Here is an 18,336-nt window from a genome sequence, read left to right as displayed (position 1 = left end):
GCAAACACTTGTTTCATTAAGCACCTATTTTATGCCAGACACTGAGGTGCTGGGAATAAAGTGATCACCAACAGGTTTGCAGGGGAACATGTTGGACACGGAGCCGAGGTGCTTTGGTGTACTCATACTGAGATAGTTGATGGCTCTCCATTGCCTAAAGGGTAAAGGCACAAGTACTGAGCATGCTCACAGGTCCCTTGTTCCTCCTGCTGGCTGCTCCCCTCTCCTTCCCTGTCCTTGTGCCAGCCTCATGTTGCCTGAATTCTTTTTGTTCTTGGGTTTTTAACCCTCTTGCCTCAATCTTTTTTTCTTTTCCTTGTCATCCCTCACTGTCTTTTTATCTCACACACACACACACACACACACACACACATATATATATTTATTGCTTTCAGACAAGGAGAGGGAGAGAGCAATAGAAACATCAATGATCAGAGAGAATCATTGATCAGCTGCCTCCTGTGTGCCCCACTGGGGATTGAGCCCACAACCTGGGCATATGCCCCGACCAGGAATTGAACCGTGACCTCCTGGTTCATAGGTCGATGCTCAACCACTGAGCCACGCCGGCTGGACATCCCCCACTGTCTTAAATGTCACTTCCTCTGCTAGGTGTTCTCTGAAGCGTTCAGTCTGGGAGGTGTGCTTCTCCTATGTGCTCATAGGTAAACTTCTTAAGCTACGTTGTAATTGCTTGTTTAATATTTCCTACAACCAGACAATATGTATGCAGTACTAGTCTGTCTTAGTACGTAGCACATAGATGTCCAGTATGTGATTGTTGAACTGAAAATGAGCTCCATCCCGCTGCTTCTCACTCTCAGCAGGTGACCTCAACTCCTCATGTTCTCTCCTCCCGTGTTAACTTTTTCCTGCCACTCATTTTCGCTAAACTCGGATGTCTGCCATCATGTCCCCTGCTGGCAGAAATGGTTTCCAGATAGGGTTCTCTCTACTGAGATGATTTTCCTCTGGATTACTTGCTGTTGGGTATAAGACTTTGGTTTATAGGTAGTCTTTATGAATCTCTTAAATTTTGAGCATTGAGGAAAGATCAGTGGAATTTTAGTTTGTTTAAAAACACTTAAACTTGCATGGTGGCGATGGTTGCACAACAGTGAACGTACTTAATGCTACTGAACCGTACAGTTAAAAATGGATAAAATGGGAAGTTTTATGTCATACATATTTTATCACACACAGAAAACTTAGAACCCTCTTTTTCTCTCGTTGACTTCTGCTTTCCCTCCTTCTCCTAGCCCGAGATATTCTTTGAGGTGGTCAGCCTCTCCACGTGGCAGGAAGTGTTGAGTGACTCCCAGCGTGCGCACCTCCAGCAGTTTCTGCCCCGTGTTCCTGAGGACAGTGCTGAGCAGCAGAACCAGCTGCTCCTGGCCCTGTTCAGGGGCGAGAACTTCCGCTTCGGGAACCCTCTGCACATCGCCCAGAAGCTCTTCCGAGGTGCGTAGCTCAGCAGGCTTTCGGGAGGAGTGGAAGGTGGGGACACATTCAGTTATGTGCAGGTCTTCGTTTCAGTCGGTCTGTTTTTATGTACAGACTAGAGGCCCGATGCACAAAATTTGTGCGAGAATAGGTCTTCCTTCTCCCAGCTGCCGGCATCCAGGACCCAGGCTTCCCTTGTAGCCCTGGCTTCATCCGGAAGGTCGTCAGGAAGGGTGTCTGGTTTAATTAGCATATTATGCTTTGATTATTATAGATTATTATAGATAGATACCGACTCAGCAGACTGGTTTTGTGCAACACTTGCTGCCTACGCCATCTTTTTTTTTTTTTTTTTTTTTTCGCCATCTTTTTTTTTAAACTTACATAGGAAATATATAAATCATAAGTGTATTGCTCAATGATGTATTATAATATGAACTCAGCTATGTAAAACAACCCCCTAGATCAAGAAATAAAACATTACCAACATCGCCCTGGCCCTTGTGACTCGGAAGTTAGAGTGTCAGCCTGAGCCCTAAAGGATAAGTTCGATTTCCAGTCAAGGGCATGTGCCTGGGTTGCAGGTTTGATCCCCAGCCTAGTTTGGGGTGCTTGTAGGGGGCAGCCAATTGCTGTTTCTCTCTCTCTCGCTCGCTTTCTCCCCATTCTCTCCCTTCCACTTCCTAAAAATCAATGGAAAAAATACCCTTGGGTGAGGATTAACAAAAATAAGTAAATAAAAATACCAACATCTTATAGGCACCTTTATGACTAGTCTTTAAATAATTTTGCATGATTACATATATGTATGTGTGTGTGTGTGTATGTCTGAATTATGTATGTATGTATGTCTGAATTATGTATATATGTACGTGTGTGTGTGTGTGTGTGTGTGTGTGTGTATGTCGCGACCCACAGGTTGAGAACCGCTGCTGTAGAGCCTAAGACCATCGGAAAACACAGATATTTACATTACGATTCATAACAGTAGCAAAATTACAGTTATGAAGTATCAACGAAAATAATTTTATGGTTGGGAGTCACCACAACACGAGGAACTGTGTTAAAGGGTCGCGGCATTAGAAAGGTTGAGAACCACTGCCTTAAGGGCTTAAGGTTCGCTCGCTCTCCTTTGGTGGGTTGTTTGTGTAAAGAATTCCCCTCTGTGGTGGCAGAGGTTTACTTCACTGAAACCCGGGGCCTCCGTGGGAGCTGCTTGGTTTTAGAGGTCACGTCAGGGACCTGTGTAATGTTACCACTGTCTGTTTTGCTGTCATGTTTTCCCCCAAAACAGTAGGATGGGCTGGTATGGTGCTCAGTTGCCCCCCTCTCCTTGCTCCCCTGCCTGCCCCAGCAGGTCTGATCTTTCTCCCTTGGAAATGTATCCCAAGTCTCTCTTGCTTCCATTCATTTAACCACTAATTACCAATCGGCTACTTTGTGCCAGGCATTCGTTGTGGTTTGGAGATAGAGTAATGACCTTACATTCTAATAGAGAAAAATAGATGATAAATAAGCAAATATTTATTGGTTTAAGTGCTACATAAAATAAGAAAGGGTAATGGGACTAGAGTGCTGGGCAGGAGCTGTTTTAGATTTGGTATTTGGGCAAGGTTTCTCCAGCGCGGTGACATGTGAACAGAAACTTTATGAAGGGAGGAAGAGCAAGCCGTGAAAATATTGGGTGTTAATAGGAAATATTGCAGGCAGGGGGAGCTTTAGATACAAAAGCCTTGAGAAAGTAGGGTATGTGGCCTGTTCAGGAAACAGCATGGAGGCCAGTGAGGGTCAGGTAGAGTGAGCAAAAGGGGGACTGGTGGAAGGTGAGGCCACAGGTGGCATGAGACAGGTCATGAAGGGCCTTATAGGCCATCTTTAGGGTCTCGGCTTTTATTGAATGTGGAGGGAGACCAGGGGACCAAGCCACCATTGTCACACCTAGACCACTGCAGCCGTTTTCCCTTTACTCTTGCTCCCAGCCATGTCATTCTTCTGCTTTAAACCTTCATTGGATAAAATCCACGCATGACCTAAAAGCTTCTGTGGTCTGATCTCGGGTCACCTTCCCAGGTCATCTCGTGCCGCTCTCAGCTACCACCTACTCTGCTTTAGTCTTCAGACATTTCTGTACGCCCCCTACTGGGGATTGAACCCACAACCTGGGCATGAGTCCTGACTGGGAATCGAACCGGCTACCTTTCGGTGTATGGGACAACACCCAACCAACTTAGCCACACCAGCCAGGCATATATTCCTCCCAGTTTTTCCTTTTGAAAACTTGTAAGCATATGGAAAAAGTTGAAAAATAATATAACGAACATTCGTGTAATGTTCACCTATATCAGTTGTTGGTATTTTGCTGCAGTTACTTTAATCAGGCTTCATTTTGTGCGTCATTCCTTCGAGATCCCTTTCCTGATTGAACTCTCCTTGCCCTTCAGTTCTCTGGAGTTAACTTCCTTATAGTACTGAAGAGAGTTGACCATTATCTGTTTACCTGTTTATTTGCTGTCTCTCCCACGGGACTGTAGGCTCCACATACACAAAGGTTATCTCCTCCCCCTGCCCCCAATATTATATGTCTCAGTTTAGTAGAGTTGACCACATTTTCGGCACACGTTAAATATTTGCTGACTGATGTATGTATATTGTACCTCGGTTCTTTTAAGATGGACACTTTAACCCTGAGGTGGTCAAATATCGGCAGCTGTGCTTCAAGTCGCAGTACAAGCGGTACCTCAACTCCCAGCAGCAGTATTTCCATCGGCTGCTGAAGCAGATTCTGGCTTCCCGGAACGTAAGTGATGTCGGGACGTGGATGTGAAACGGGCAGTGAACACACCGGTTTCATGACCTCAAGCAGTGGCTCAGGTGTAAAATACGAAAGATAACACTAAAGAAAAAAAATGCTACCAATTAAGCTATGATACAGTTAAGCTATATTATTCTTTCTTACGTTCAATTTTTAGATGTACCCTGATCTCTGAGATGTTAAAACAGGGGAAAAGGTACCTCTTAAAATGGGTGAAATATTGTAGCTTCAGTATTTACCACGATAAATAAACAGCTCTCGGCTCCATCATGGCTCGTGCAGGGAAGGAGTGTGGGTTACACGGGCCCCTGAGAGCCGTGTGGGGTATGCAGAGCGCCAACCTCATTGGGCCCGGGGCTGGACCAGTCTGCTAATTCTTTGAGACAGAGTTCTGGCTTTCAGTGGTTTAAGCTTCAGTATGGAAATATTTGGGTCTCTAGTGTAATGAGTATTCGCCATGTAATAATCAAAACAGGCTGTTTTTATTTGGCATAATCACACATCTTTTTTGTAATCTGGAGAGAAGGAATGGAGCTTATTAAACAATGAGGAGAAGAGAATGGAGACTTAGAGAAGGTACCAGAACAAGCTTCCGTGCTGACGTGCTCCCGTCTGGCCTTCCTAGGACCTCCTGGAGATGGCCCGTCGCAGCGGCCCAGCCCTGTCCTTGCGGCAGAAGCGCCCTTCCCTGTCCCGCACCCCCGAGGAGCGGGAGTGGCGCACCCAGCAGCGCTACCTGAAGGTCTTGAGGGAAGTGAAGGAGGAGTGCGGGGACACGGCCCTGTCGTCCGATGAAGAGGGTGAGTGTCCTGGGCTCTGGGATTTTCTCCAGCAGCTTGCTGTGTGGTTGGAGCCAGTGGTAGCCACTTATCTCCCCAGCAAAGAGGCTGCCCCGTTGTCTGTCGGGGGGTGGACGTTCCTGTTAGGTGGGGCATGACTGCATAGCATTTTTACCCGTGATGGGCACTTGGCACTGGTTTCGATGAGCTGGGCCCCTGCGTGGCAGGGCTCTCCGCAGTGGGCCTGTCTGGTCCTCGTGTGCCCCTTGAGAGAACTGCTTTTCCCCCCACAGGAGAGTAGTAGTGACTGTTGGCCTGCTGCAGTGCGACCCATCACTGGTGAAGTCTCTTCCCGGAAGAGCCGTTTAAATGGCCTCAGTGCTCCAGCTCGCCTGGGGAAGGGTCAGAAAGGAATGGTGGAACCCTGGCCTCCCTGTTGTTGGCTTGCCCTTGTTGAACCCAAATGGCCACTTACCCAATCTCCCTATTGGAGTCCACAGCCACGTGGGATTTACAGGAAACATTTTCTTTTGAAGATCTCAGCTCATGGCTCCCGAGCTCCCCAGCGCGTTCTCCTAGCCCTGCGGTGCCCCTGAGGGTGGTGCCCACGCTTTCCACCACAGACATGAAAACTGCAGGTGAGGACTAAGCGGCTGCTGCTGGCATTCTGGGAAATCTGCAGGTAGATTTGAGGACTCCCTTGGAGGGAGGTGGGGCCAGATTCTTACCTGCCAGGAAAACAAAGCAGTGGTCCTTGGAATTGGAGACGTTTGGGTACAATTCCGCTTTTTTACAAGCAGGTAGGCCTGCCTGCCTTTGCTTTGAAATTTTTTCTTAGGAGCTGATCAGCTGGTATTTTGCACTGGTATTTAAAACAAAACAGCAGCACTAAGGGACATTTCAATAATAGAACAAAGGGGTAACCAGGGCCGTGGCAATTTCTCAGAACATCTGTGAAATTAGAGAAGGATTTATTTTTAATGTGTTTTTATTGATTTGAGAAAGAGAGGAAGTGGGGGGAGAGAGGGACATCAGTGTGAGAGAGAAACACTGGTTGGTTGCCGCCTGCATGCACCCTCACCAGGGATCGAGCCCGCCACCTGGTATTTGCCCTGACCGGAATTGAACCGGTGACCTTTAGGTGCACAGGAGGACACTCAACCAACTGAGCCACACCGGCCAGGGCAGAGAAGAATTTTTAATTGGGATAGGAAACGAAGAATGTTAAGAACCTTGAATGTGTTTTAGGAGCAGCTAAGTAAATGAGGTCATGGTTGTTGACCAATGTATAGAAAAACTGAAGAGTTGACCCTGTGACTGTTTCAAGACTGATGGTACTTGTAGTACACAGCCCTCAGAAGGGAAGCTCAGAGAAATACCTTAGTTTTGAATATCACAGGTGACCAGAAAGATTTAAATTTCAGCATCACGTTGTGAATGACCTAGTGCATGTGGTTTGGTTCATTTCCTCTCAGATAAGATAGAACTGGGGGACAGTGACCTGAAGATAATGCTAAAGAAGCACCATGAGAAGCGGAAACATCAGCCGGTAAGAGTGGGGGCCGGGTGTGTGCTTATTAGCGGTTTTCAGTGTCGAGTCTCTGGATTGGCTATTGTGAGGGAACACACAGGTAGTCACTACCTTATTTCTGCTTCCTTATCACCGTTAGAGGGCAGGACACCTATAGACACTAGTTAACACGAAAGGTGCTTTGATTTTATTTTTATTTATTTATTTATATTTTTATTGATTTCAGAGAGGAAGGGAGAGGGAGAGAAAGATAGAAACAACAGTGATGAGAGAGAGAATCATTGATGGGCTACCTCCTGCATGCTCCCTATTTCGGATCGAGCCTGCAACCTGGGCATGTGCCCTTGACCGGAATTGGACCTGGGACCCTTCAGTCCACAGGCCAGTGCTCTATCCACTGAACCAAACCAGCTAGGGCCGTGCTTTGACTTTATATAAGGCACTCTGAAAATAGTGTCTGATTTAATCTTTGCTTAACCTTTTGCACTCGGATGTCGAGTGTGACTCGACACGTAGTTTCACCGCGGGGGGAAGGGGGATTTTTGTCTATTTTTCCAGTATCTTTTCTTGTTTTCATTAGCATGAAAGGACAAGTAAAATGTAAATGCCGTCTCAACTGATGCCATAAAAGAAAAAATGAAAAACCGATAACGCATGTGAAATTTATTAGGAAACTAGTACATGATCTTGTTGGAGAATTCAGAGATGGTACACTAACTTCTCGGGATAGATTATTATCCACTAACTTAGAGCAACGTTTAGATGGAAAGCTCCATATAATCACACCTCACCCTAACAAAAAACACCAAGGTTATGTTGTTTGTTCTAACAGAAAAATCAAAGGAGGAAGAAGAGAGACGATTTATATTTGCGAAACATGTGAATGTAAACCAGGTCTTCATGTGGGTGAATGTTTCAAAAAATATCACACCATGAAAAATTATAGAGATTAAAATTACTCTTTGAATGTATCAATAATTTGAAATATAAAAAAATCCAAATAAATAACTTTGTATGAAAAGAAACTCCAGTTTTTTATTCTACTGCCGCACTTTGTAAAATCTGGGGTATTTTAAAAATTAAATCCCGAGTAGAATAAAGGAATCGAGAAAAAAAGCAAGCGAGTGCAAAGGGTTAAGACTGGTGTTGAATCGTACCCATTTTACCAGTGCTCAGAGGGTCGGGAGCTTGCTCTTGGCCCTGCAGCTGGTCAGTGGCTGAGCCAAGGTCAGATCCTGTGCGCTGCCCGCTCTTTCCTGTTTCTAAGCTCCACCTAATCAAGGTGATTCCAGTGCAGCCACACCAGAGAGCACAGTAGGAAGAGGAGGCAGATCGCCTAAGGCAGGTGGCGAGATGGGGAGACTCCCACAGTGGAAGTCAGAACCGACTGTCTTCCCCACCTGCTCTGTGGTATTGGGCAAGTCCCTTAACTATAAGAATGGGTGGGGAACGTCCGGCCCTGGGGCCATATAAGGCCTGCAAAGTCATTTGGTCTGGCCCTGCCAAGGCATTAGGGGTGAATTAATTAAATGTTTGACCAAATATAGCAGGCTGATTTTTAAGTTGATAATTTTGTATGGCCCACGAATGAGGTTATAAATATCCAAAAGGCCCTTGGCAGAAAAAATGTCCCCCACCCCTGCTGTAAAACATGATCTTTAACAAGACTATTTGAAGAGCACGCCAGGTGAGGAATGTGAAAGAGCTTTATAAATGCCATACAATAGAAAGGTTGGCACTGCGTTCTCCTCTGCCTCGTTATGAAGAGCAGTTTTTATGTTTATAATTTTAGTTCAGCATGATTTTCTTAAGTTGTACGTAACATCTGTTTATCTGTTAGGTAAATTGGCAAAACCCCAAGCAGTTTGGGCTCCATATTTGGGCCTCCATAACAAATCTCTGGTATCACATCTAGGATCACCCGGACCTTTTGACAGGGGACCTGACTCTCAATGACATCATGACTCGCGTCAATGCTGGCAGGAAAGGCTCTCTAGCAGGTAAATGACGCCCTCAGTGGGCAGCCATCGTCTGACTGGTGCTAAATTCCGTGAACCTATGTACATGTTGGAAAACAGAAACCACAGCTTGCTTCTTGCTGATAACCTTTTTTGGTTATTCCCTCTAGTGGGTTTATAGGTGAATATAGAATCAGAACAACAGATCATTGATGCCTGAATAACTGTTAAAATTAATTTGTAAATCACTCTTTGGGTTTGGTAAACCTAAATGTCTCATTTTTGAGACTCTTCTTTCTTTTACTGGTGGGCCTGAGAAAATAAATGCAGATGAGACTCTCACACTCCCGGATGTAGAAAATGCAGTTCTATGATTTGTGTTGTTTTTTCTTCGCAGCCCTGTATGACTTGGCTGTCCTTAAAAAAAAGGTTAAGGAAAAAGAGGAGAGGAAGAAGAAGAAAATAAAAGTGATCAAATCAGAAGCAGAGGACTTGGCTGAGCCCTTAAGCGGGACTGAAGGGATCCCGCCTCTCTCACAGGCTCCGTCTCCGTTGGCAGTGCCTGCCATCAAGGAGGAGTAAGTGAGCAACAGAGCTGACCGTGCAGGGTGGAGGATGGGGCCGAAGGGTGACCCAGTACTGGTACTTGGGGTGGCCTGGTTGGTATTGAACCATAAGCCCAGGGTCCTGGGGTTCTACCTGGGCAAGTACATAGTGTGGCCCTTTATTGAACTCTTTTGTGATAGACAGGAGGCTTGGAGGGCTTAAACCACCTAGGGATGTGTTCTTGGTCCTTTTGGTTCTTATATTTTTCCTCCTTCATTAGGCCTCTGGAAGACCTCAAGCCTTGCCTGGGAATCAATGAAATATCTTCCAGCTTCTTCTCTCTTCTCCTCGAGATCTTGCTGCTGGAGGGGCAGTCTAGCCTTCCTGTGGTAAGAGTCGTGGGAAAGTCAGATGTATATCAAAAGTTTTCAAATCGTAGAAAATCTTAATGTTCTGTAGCAGGGGTGCCATTTGGATATTTATAACATACAAAATTATCAACTTAAAAAGCACCCTGCTATATTTGGTCTAACATTTAATTAACTCACCCCTAATGCCTTGGCAGGGCCAGACCTAATGACTTTTCGGGCCTTAGACAGCCCGTGGGCTGGATGTTCCCCACCCAGGTCTGCAGCTTGAGAAGAACTCTGGGTCGCTCCCAGAGCCCTTCAGCTGACTTGCTGTGGGCAGACTGGACAGATCCACCCAGCTCGCTGTGGCCTTCGTGGAATTGCTGGACCCTGACTGTTCTGCCTTTGCTTTCCTGCAGCTGGAGGAGCGGGTTTTGGATTGGCAGTCCTCTCCGGCCAGCTCCCTCAATAGCTGGTTCTCTGCAGCCCCCAACTGGGCGGAGCTGGTGCTGCCAGCCCTGCAGTATCTTGCTGGAGAAAGCCGTGGTAAGGTGCTTTTTTCTGGAGGGTCAGAGTCTTTCCCCCCACCCAGGCCCCCCACCCTCCGCCGGTCTAAGTGATTCTCATAGTGCACGGCAGCTTTTCTGGCTGAAACCATCATGGCTTTGCCCAGTGCCAGCCTTGGAGGCCTGGTACTGTGAAACATGCAGACGTTCTCTCAGCTCAGGGACGGTCATTGTTCTGAGTTTAGCACTCTGATCTGTGTGGCTTGTTCATGGAATCCATTTCTTACAGCCGTGCCTTCCAGTTTCTCTCCGTTTGTTGAATTCAAGGAGAAAACGCAGCAGTGGAAATTGCTTGGTAAGTAATTCATAAGACCTAGTGACACTAGGTCTTCGTTCTCTCATTTCCTCCCCTCAGCTTCCTTGGCCTTCCAGTCAGTAAAGGGCACTATTAAATCTTAGGCTGTTCCGCAGAAGACTCCTTTGGGATCCCTTTTATGCTCAGGGTCCGAACTTCACCCCCTCCATCCCCTCCAGTGGAGTTGGGCTTACCTGGGCTGGGGTGGAATAGCCCTTCTATTACGATGCACTCTGGTGCTGGCTAAATTTAAATGCGTTTATATTAATTGTACTTACGGTTTTAGGTCAATTTGTAATAATGTAGTTATTTTTCTTTCCTAAAAATGGGACTTGCTATGGAGGATAGATAATGTGCAGCAAGATGCCAGGCAGCTCCGAATAAGCTGCTTTTAAGGCACGGGGCCCTTGCTTTTGTTTTAAGTTTATAAAGTTCTACTTACTGTGTAAGCTGTGTAGCGTGCACCTGAAGTAACTTGGTGACTGTTACCTGGTGATGGTGATAAGGGAAACCAGTGTTGGTTTCATGTTGAAATTTATGAACCTTTCTCTTTACGCTCTTGCACAGTCTATGAGGATATATATGGAGAGATGCAGTAGATCCATCCATTACAACATTTGTTCAACTTCTAGGCATCAGTCAGTCTGTCAGGTGCTAGGGGACATAATGGTTTGCAAGTTACAGACAGTGCGCTCCACTCAAGGGGGTTAAGGTTTGTTTGGGGGAACAAATAGTCCTTCATGTGAAATAACAGTCTTACCATTCTGTAAGGAAGAGTACCAGGAAGGACAAGTTACAGCGAGGCATTGGTGTAGTCTGGATCCGGGAGGACCTTCCTGAGGAAGCGATGAATGAGCAGAGATATCGGTGGTGATTAGGAGGAGGCCGGCAGATGGCGGGGAGGGCGTTCGGGGTGGAGGAGGCAGTGGCTCCGTGGTGCCAGGGAAGATTCGGTTCAAAACGATCACACAGCCTGTGCAGAGATGAAGATAATTGGATCTAAAATTTAAGAAGGTTTTAGGTGGAGAAGCCACAGGGCTTGGTATGACTTGGACATGGGAGAGAAAGAAGAGTGCAGTCAAGCATCCCTTTGCTAGGTTTGAGTTTCGTGGCTGAAGGTGGTGTTTATGGAGGTGGGTGGCTGTGGAAGACTCCCGGACATGGGTGAGGGTGAAGGTCATGAGTTTAGTTTGGGATGTGCTGAGTTTGAGCTGCCTTTGAGGCATCTGAGTGAAGGTACTGAATAGACAGTGGTATATATGGGTTTAGAACCCAGCCCGGAGTTGAGGTAGAGAGCTGTTGGCATATTGGTATATAAAGCATTTAAAGTCAAAGGCATGGGGAAGGTGCTAAACATGGAGAAAAGAGCTGAGGACTAAGCCTTGAGAGGAGGTGGAGTGGGAGCATGTGGAGAGGAAGCGACTACAAGAGATAGCTGACTCTTGGAAGCCAAGCAGTGAGGGAGTTAAGAATTGGGGAGTGGTCATTAGCCTTGATTGTTACTAAAAGGTTCAGTAAGATAAAGGCTGTGGACTTGTGGACATGGAAGAAGTGAAGAATTTCTTGTAAGTGTGATTCTTTTTTAATTTTTTTAATATACTTTATTGATTTTTTACAGAGAGGAAGGGAGAGGGATAGAGAGTTAGAAACATCGATGAGAGAGAAACATCAATCACCTGCCTCCTGCACACTCCCTACTGGGGATGTGCCTGCAAGCAAGTAAATGCCCTTGACTGGAATCGAACTTGGGACCATTGAGCCCGCAGGCCGACGCTCTAGCCACTGAGCCAAACCAGTTAGGGCTCGTAAGAGTTATTCTTATCAGAATGACCTGAGTTCAGGACCGGGGTGAGGGAAGGCGACTCACGCTGTCAGGCGGTGCTTGAAGTCGGCCGTGGTGGGACACTTGTGCCGGCGTGGCACACGTTGTAGGGCCAGATAATAAGTATTGTGAGCGTGTGGGCCAGATGCTTTCTGTTGCAGAGGCCCATGCTACAGGTCCTGACGGGTTCTCTCTCTCACAGATACAGCACGCAAGGAGAAAGTGAGATCCCGAGGAATGCCTTCGTTTGTTTCATTATTTTTTGCCTTTTGATTCTTCTAACAGGCCAGTCCCAAGACAACGAGAAGGAGTTAGCTGCGCTCTTCCAGCTGTGGCTCGAAACCAAAGACCAGGCCCTCTGCAAGGTAAGCTTTGTACAGAAATGTCAGCCTTCCTGACGGGGTATCCAGGGCCCTAAGTCCGCCAGAATCCTGTAGTCCACGTACCTGTTCATGTTTTCCTTTTCCACAGCAAGAAAACGAGGACAGCTCAGATGCCACCACGCCTGTTCCCCGGGTGTGAGTATAACTCTAACAGCGGGGTTGTCCTTGAATCCTGGTTTATCCCACTGCCATGGCTTTTCTGACATTCCTTAGTCTGTTAGAGTTGTTGTGGGCTTGAGAGATCCTGGGGGCCCACGGATTCTCACCTGCCTCAGCACACCTGAGGGCACCACCCCATCATTCAGAGAGGCTCCCTGAGGAGAGGATGCTGGATCGGGGAGGGGATGTGATCTGCCTTGTAGGTGGGCATGCTTTTTCCCCCGAATTCCCCTCCTCGGTTCCCATTTGAGCGTGATTCATCCAATCCATCTTCCTCACTTCACCTAAAAAGAAATTGAGGCACGTGGCTAAGTGACTGGCCGGAGTTAGGGACAGGACCAAGGCTAGAATTCAGGCCTCTTGGCCTCTAGCCCTGAGCCCTTCATATCACAGCATCTCATGTGACCGTTCTCCGTCTGGTATGGTCCTCTTTTCTTACCCCAGCTTTGTGAGATGCCGTTGACACATAATACTGTGTTGACTTGATATATGTATAGATTGTGAAATGAGTACCATAATAAGGTTAACACATCCATCACCTCACAGAATTACCAGTTTGTGTATATGTTTGTGTGTGGTAAGGTCTCTCTCAGCAACTTTAAAGTGTTATGACCTGTAGTCACCGTGCTATATGCTAGATTCCCCAGACCTTACTCTTATAGCTGGAAGTTTGTGCCCTTTAACCTTTTGCACTCGGATGTCGAGATTAAAATTACTCTTCGAATGTATCAATAATTTGAAATACAAAAAAATCCAAATAAATAAGTTTGTATGAAAAGAAACTCCAGTTTTTTATTCTACTGCCGCGCTTTGTAAAATCTGGGGTATTTAAAAAATTAAATCCCGAGTAGAATAAAGGAATCGAGAAAAAAGCAAGCGAGTGCAAAGGGTTAACCAGCATTTCCCCGTTTCCCTGTCTACCAGCCCCTGGTAACCACCATTCTACTCCCTGCTTCTTTCTGTGAGTTCGGCTTTTGTTTAATTGCCCAAATTCTTTATGTTCCAGAAGAACTGACTACGTGGTGCGGCCCAGCACCGGGGAGGAGAAACGAGTGTTTCAGGAGCAGGTAAGGCAGCCCGACCAGAGGGGATCTCTGTGCCCGTGAGGCTGTGTGGTGAGGCTCTCCCTGGGCCCGCGTTCGGGAGGAAATTCACACCTTTCACCTTAGATTCCTGCTGGTGGGATTGCTTGTTAGGGGCAGAAATGGTGTTTTAATGACCTTTTCTTCCAGACAGCGAAGTACATTTACATTGACCTTCCTGTCCCTTTGCCAGGGAGGAGGGCTTTGGGGAGCATCCCTTTCCTACTGGAGTCGGCTCAGTAGTCCTAGTGGAGTAGCCTCTTTCCTCTCGTTTTAATCTCTCCTGATTGGGTGGGCGCGCTGGAGGGAACCCACTGATCCTGACTTAGGAGCTTGGCCCTTTCCTCTTGATAGGAGCGTTACAGGTACAGCCAGCCCCACAAGGCGTTCACCTTTCGGATGCACGGCTTCGAGTCCGTGGTGGGGCCCGTGAAGGGCGTGTTTGATAAGGAGACCTCCCTCAACAAGGCTCGGGAGCACTCCCTGCTGCGCTCGGACCGGCCCGCCTACGTCACCATCCTCTCTCTCGGTAGGTAGGACCGATGCTCCTCCAGGCAGCTGTGTGCCTCACCCCGCCCCCACCGCACACAGGAGAGCTTTGCAGGTCGGGAGTTCGGGAAGGGGCCTTCTACCCCCAGAGACTTAGCGGGAATCTGTTTCTTTCCTGACGTCTGCGCTCCAGTTTATTCAGGAATTCATTGCTCCCAGGCCAGCTAAATAGTGCGTTCAAGTGTAGGAATTTGCTGCCTCCCGACTGGGGTTCCTTTCAAGATGAGGTTTTTAACCTTTTTTTGTGTGTGTGATGAATCTTTGGCTCTGGTAAAACCTATGGACCCTCCTCAGAATTATACTTTAAATGCAGAAAACAAAATGCATAGAGTTACAAGAGAAACTAATCATATTGAAATAGTTGTCAAAATATTAAAACAAATTTCTCGTGCAGAAATATATGTATCTTTATATGATATTAAATGATAAGATCTAGCAGCAGGACTTACACCTTCTGTAATTTCCAAATAGTGATGCATGGAAATGGTATTTGGAGTGGTCTACAGCAGCTGTAACGTGGTATGAACGTATCTAAGTCTGTTACAGCATCACAGCACTGCCAGTGTATGGTTTGTTACCAATGTATAGTCCTAGGTGTCTTGTTCAATCTTGGCTGAGTGTGAAGAGTGTACACGTAGGGAACGGCCCCTAGAGGGCAGTGTCCACCCAATGCTGAGTGAGGAAGACACCTCAGGGCATGTCACTCCCGGAGCAAGGAGGGAAGGGTGTACCCAGCAGTAGCTCTGCTTGATTCTTGGACTTTCCATTTTCCGACGCCATCAGTTCGAGATGCCGCAGCTCGGCTGCCTAACGGCGAGGGCACTCGGGCAGAGATCTGTGAATTGCTCAAGGACTCCCAGTTTCTCGCACCAGATGTCACCAGCACTCAGGTAGGATGGAGAAGAGATTCTTTTTGTTTTGTTCCCGAAAGGAATTAAGGAAAACAATGAGGATAGAAAATATAGTAACATAAGTTAAAAAAAAAAACTGAAGAGGAGAAAAGGGTATCATTAGAACAGTGTTAACCTAAGACCCTTGCTCTTAGTGAAGCACAGATTCGACTCAGCTGCTCCACCTTCCCCAGGTCTTAGGACCTCATCCCCTTTGTTCTGGTTGTTAGGTGAACACGGTGGTGAGTGGGGCCCTGGATCGGCTGCATTATGAGAAGGACCCATGCGTGAAGTACGACATCGGGCGCAAGCTGTGGATCTACCTGCACCGTGACAGGAGCGAGGAAGAGTTCGGTGTGTGAGGCTCGGGCAGTGTGTCCAGCTAGACTAGGGATGCTCTGACTTTCTGCCCCAGTTCCACGATGCTTCTCTCTGGCATTTGGGCAGGACAGGACCGTAGAGCAGGACTTGGCCCTCCAGCAAGGCCCTGGCTCTAGATGGAAGCACCCTTCTTGCTGTGCTGAGGTTAAGCAGTCGCTGAGGCTTTTCACTCTCGTTGACAGAGCGGATTCACCAAGCGCAAGCAGCGGCAGCGAAAGCCAGAAAAGCCCTTCAGCAGAAACCCAAGCCCTCATCTAAGGTGGTGAGTGACCAGCTGAGAGCCTGCCCTAGTGGTTTCAGGGAGGGCGGCGAGGCTCAGAGCACCGGGAACCAGGGCCGAGCCTGTCTCTGTGCCCCCGTGTTAAATCTGCGCGTGGATCTCTCTCTCTCATGCCTAGAAGTCCAGTAGCAAGGAGAGTTCACTGAAGGTCCTCAGCAGCGGCCCTTCTGAGCAGAGCCAGATGAGCCTCAGCGACTCCAGCATGCCGCCCACCCCTGTCACTCCCGTGACGCCCACCACGCCAGCTTTGCCCGCCACTCCTATCTCCCCTCCACCCGTTTCGGCAGTCAACAAGAGTGGTCCTACCACTGTCCCAGAACCCGCGAAATCCAGCTCCGGGTAAGCTCGCCTGTCTCTCCTCCTGCTCTGTCCCTCCAAGTCCTCTCGGCGCATCCTAAGCTGGTTGTTTTCTGTTTCCCCAATTTCCCTCCTAGTGTCCTTCTGGTCTCCTCGCCAACGATGCCACAGCTGGGAACCATGCTTTCCCCAGCCGCCAGCCAGACGCCGCCGAGTTCTCAGGCCACTGCCCGTGTCGTGAGCCACTCCAGCTCGGCGGGACTCCCCCAGGTACGGGTGGTGGCCCAGCCTGGCCTTCCTGCTGTTACCCAGCAGTCAGCGGGGCCAGCACAGACACTGCCACCGATTCCAGCAGGGCCACCGATCCGCGTGCCAGCCACTGCTACGCAGACCAAAGTCATGCCCCAGGTAAGCGGGGACCGCGGACCCAGAGGTGGGCCGTGAGTCCCGTGGGCAGGCTGGGTAAGCTGCTGCTGCTGTGTATTCCAGCTCATTCACTGTCCACAGCTGGGGAGTGCTCTTACGAGCTGTACTTTAGTGTACGTTGTACTTGACGTGTTGAGGATCAGAACTTCGGGGAAGTCGGTTGGTTTACCCAGGATGGCAACGTTAGGCCCCTCGTGGAGCTGGAGTTAAAGCCAGACCTGCGATTCGCAATCTCGGGCTCCTCCCTTGTGCCTCTAGTCTCAGCCATGCCACTAGCTAGGTGTGTGATTCTAGAGGAAAGCCTTATCTTTGCCTCAGTCTCCTCTGCTATAAAGTGGGTATGATGTTTGTCCTTGGTATAGGATGAGGTGTTAAATGTGGAGGCATTCTGAAAATTAAAGACGCTGTACCAAAGCAAGAACTTCACAGCGTCGCTTTAGGGAGTGGTGAGCTCCGTTAGCAGCACTTCCGGAGGCACACTTCTTGGGTGGTGGCGCCTGGGCTGCCTCTTAGTCTCTAATTAAGCTCTTGGCCTCATGCTCTGAACTAGACAGTCATGGCCACCGTCCCAGTCAAAGCTCAGACTGCAGCGGCCACTGTGCAGCGGCCGGGAGCCGGGCAGACAGGACTCACGGTGACAAGTCTCCCTGCCACCGCCAGCCCTGCGAGCAAGCCAGCCACGAGCTCTCCCGGCAGCTCTGCTCCGAGCGCGTCCACAGCCGCCGTCATTCAGAACGTGAGCGGGCAGAACATCATCAAGCAGGTAGGTGGGTCCGCCCTCCGGCCCGAGCAGGGGACAGTGCCGAGCTCGGTGACTTGTGATCGTGACCCTCAGTTCACAGGTATTTCAGGTTCCCGTTCCCACCAAGGGCAGTGCCGGCTCTGCGGGTGCCTCAGAGATAGATTCCTTTGCTCCTCTCCCTCTAATTCAGCGTTTAGTAGCTGAGTTTCTGAGTGTGGAGGAGCCTCTCCATGAATTAAAATCCTGGGGTATGACTTTACATGCTCTATCAGCGTTTCAGTTTATTACTAGTAAAAGCATATATTTGTGCTTTCGTGGTTGTGACTATGCAAGGCTAACCATTGAGCTTCAAAGAATTGGGCAAAATGCAACTAGTGCCTGCACTGTGCCAAGCATATTACACACATTAAATAATTTAATGCTCAGAACACCGTGGGGCAGGCACTTATCCCCATTTTATAGCCGAAATGGAACCACAAAACGATAAAGGAACATTTTTCTTCATTAAATATTTATTAGTACCTTTTGTGTGCTAGGCCCTGTCTGGAGTGTTGGGGCTTTAGTGGTGTGTTGCACAAAGTCCCTCCCTCGTGGAGCCCACTCTCCCATGGAGCTGGGAGACGGGCGCCCCCGGGGCAGGTGTGGGAGGTGAGATCAGCAGTAGCAGGGGAGGGATAGCGCATGTGCTGTTAGCTGGGGCCATCGGGCCTGGAGGAGCTGGCGTTTGAGAGGAGTGAGGCGGGAAGTGTGCTGTGTTACAGACAGCTGGAGGTGAGCCAGGCAGGAATGGGCAGAGCAAGTGCAGACGTCTTGAGTCAGGAACCTGTTTGAGGGCCAGCAGGAAGCCCGTGTGGCTGAGGCCTCGTGAGCAAGTGCAGAAGTGTTGGAAAATGGCTTCTCGAGAGGTTGCTGGTTCAGTCGTGTGGCGCTTTGATTTTAATTCAAAGGTGATGGGGAAACCATTGAGAGATTGTGACTCAGAATGACCTGATTTGTTTTACACTAAACAAAGGCCTGGCTGCTGTGTCGAGTGGACTTTAGGGGG

The 18,336-nt window shown here is 48.3% G+C and overlaps 1 protein-coding gene across 4 annotated transcripts in view; it reads left to right on the top strand.

Moving 5' to 3' along the window:
- The window catches only part of NFRKB (nuclear factor related to kappaB binding protein), a 28,169-nt gene that overhangs the window by 3,510 nt on the left and 6,323 nt on the right, over positions 1-18,336 (top strand). The window contains exons 4-23 of one of the 4 annotated variants that reach the window (XM_079763206.1): positions 1,260-1,461; positions 4,113-4,240; positions 4,881-5,055; positions 5,571-5,672; positions 6,510-6,583; positions 8,481-8,565; positions 8,921-9,101; positions 9,350-9,458; positions 9,839-9,965; positions 10,215-10,280; positions 12,388-12,467; positions 12,574-12,620; positions 13,654-13,711; positions 14,081-14,255; positions 15,059-15,165; positions 15,396-15,519; positions 15,729-15,808; positions 15,945-16,165; positions 16,261-16,531; positions 17,100-17,312. In XM_079763206.1, the coding sequence (XP_079619332.1) occupies positions 1,260-1,461; positions 4,113-4,240; positions 4,881-5,055; positions 5,571-5,672; positions 6,510-6,583; positions 8,481-8,565; positions 8,921-9,101; positions 9,350-9,458; positions 9,839-9,965; positions 10,215-10,280; positions 12,388-12,467; positions 12,574-12,620; positions 13,654-13,711; positions 14,081-14,255; positions 15,059-15,165; positions 15,396-15,519; positions 15,729-15,808; positions 15,945-16,165; positions 16,261-16,531; positions 17,100-17,312 (2,625 nt within the window). Of the gene's footprint in view, positions 1-1,259; positions 1,462-4,112; positions 4,241-4,880; positions 5,056-5,534; positions 5,673-6,509; positions 6,584-8,480; positions 8,566-8,920; positions 9,102-9,349; positions 9,459-9,838; positions 9,966-10,214; positions 10,281-12,387; positions 12,468-12,573; positions 12,621-13,650; positions 13,712-14,080; positions 14,256-15,058; positions 15,166-15,395; positions 15,520-15,728; positions 15,809-15,944; positions 16,166-16,260; positions 16,532-17,099; positions 17,313-18,336 lie in introns of all 4 variants that reach the window. The other 3 variants (XM_079763205.1, XM_079763204.1, XM_079763203.1) reach the window with 3 other exon arrangements.

Source organism: Cnephaeus nilssonii (genome assembly GCF_951640355.1).
Source record: "Cnephaeus nilssonii genome assembly, chromosome: 22".
NCBI classification, from domain to species: Eukaryota; Metazoa; Chordata; class Mammalia; order Chiroptera; family Vespertilionidae; genus Cnephaeus; species Cnephaeus nilssonii.
The sequence above is the reverse complement of the archived record's forward strand: the minus strand, read 5'-3'. Positions and strand labels throughout refer to the sequence as shown.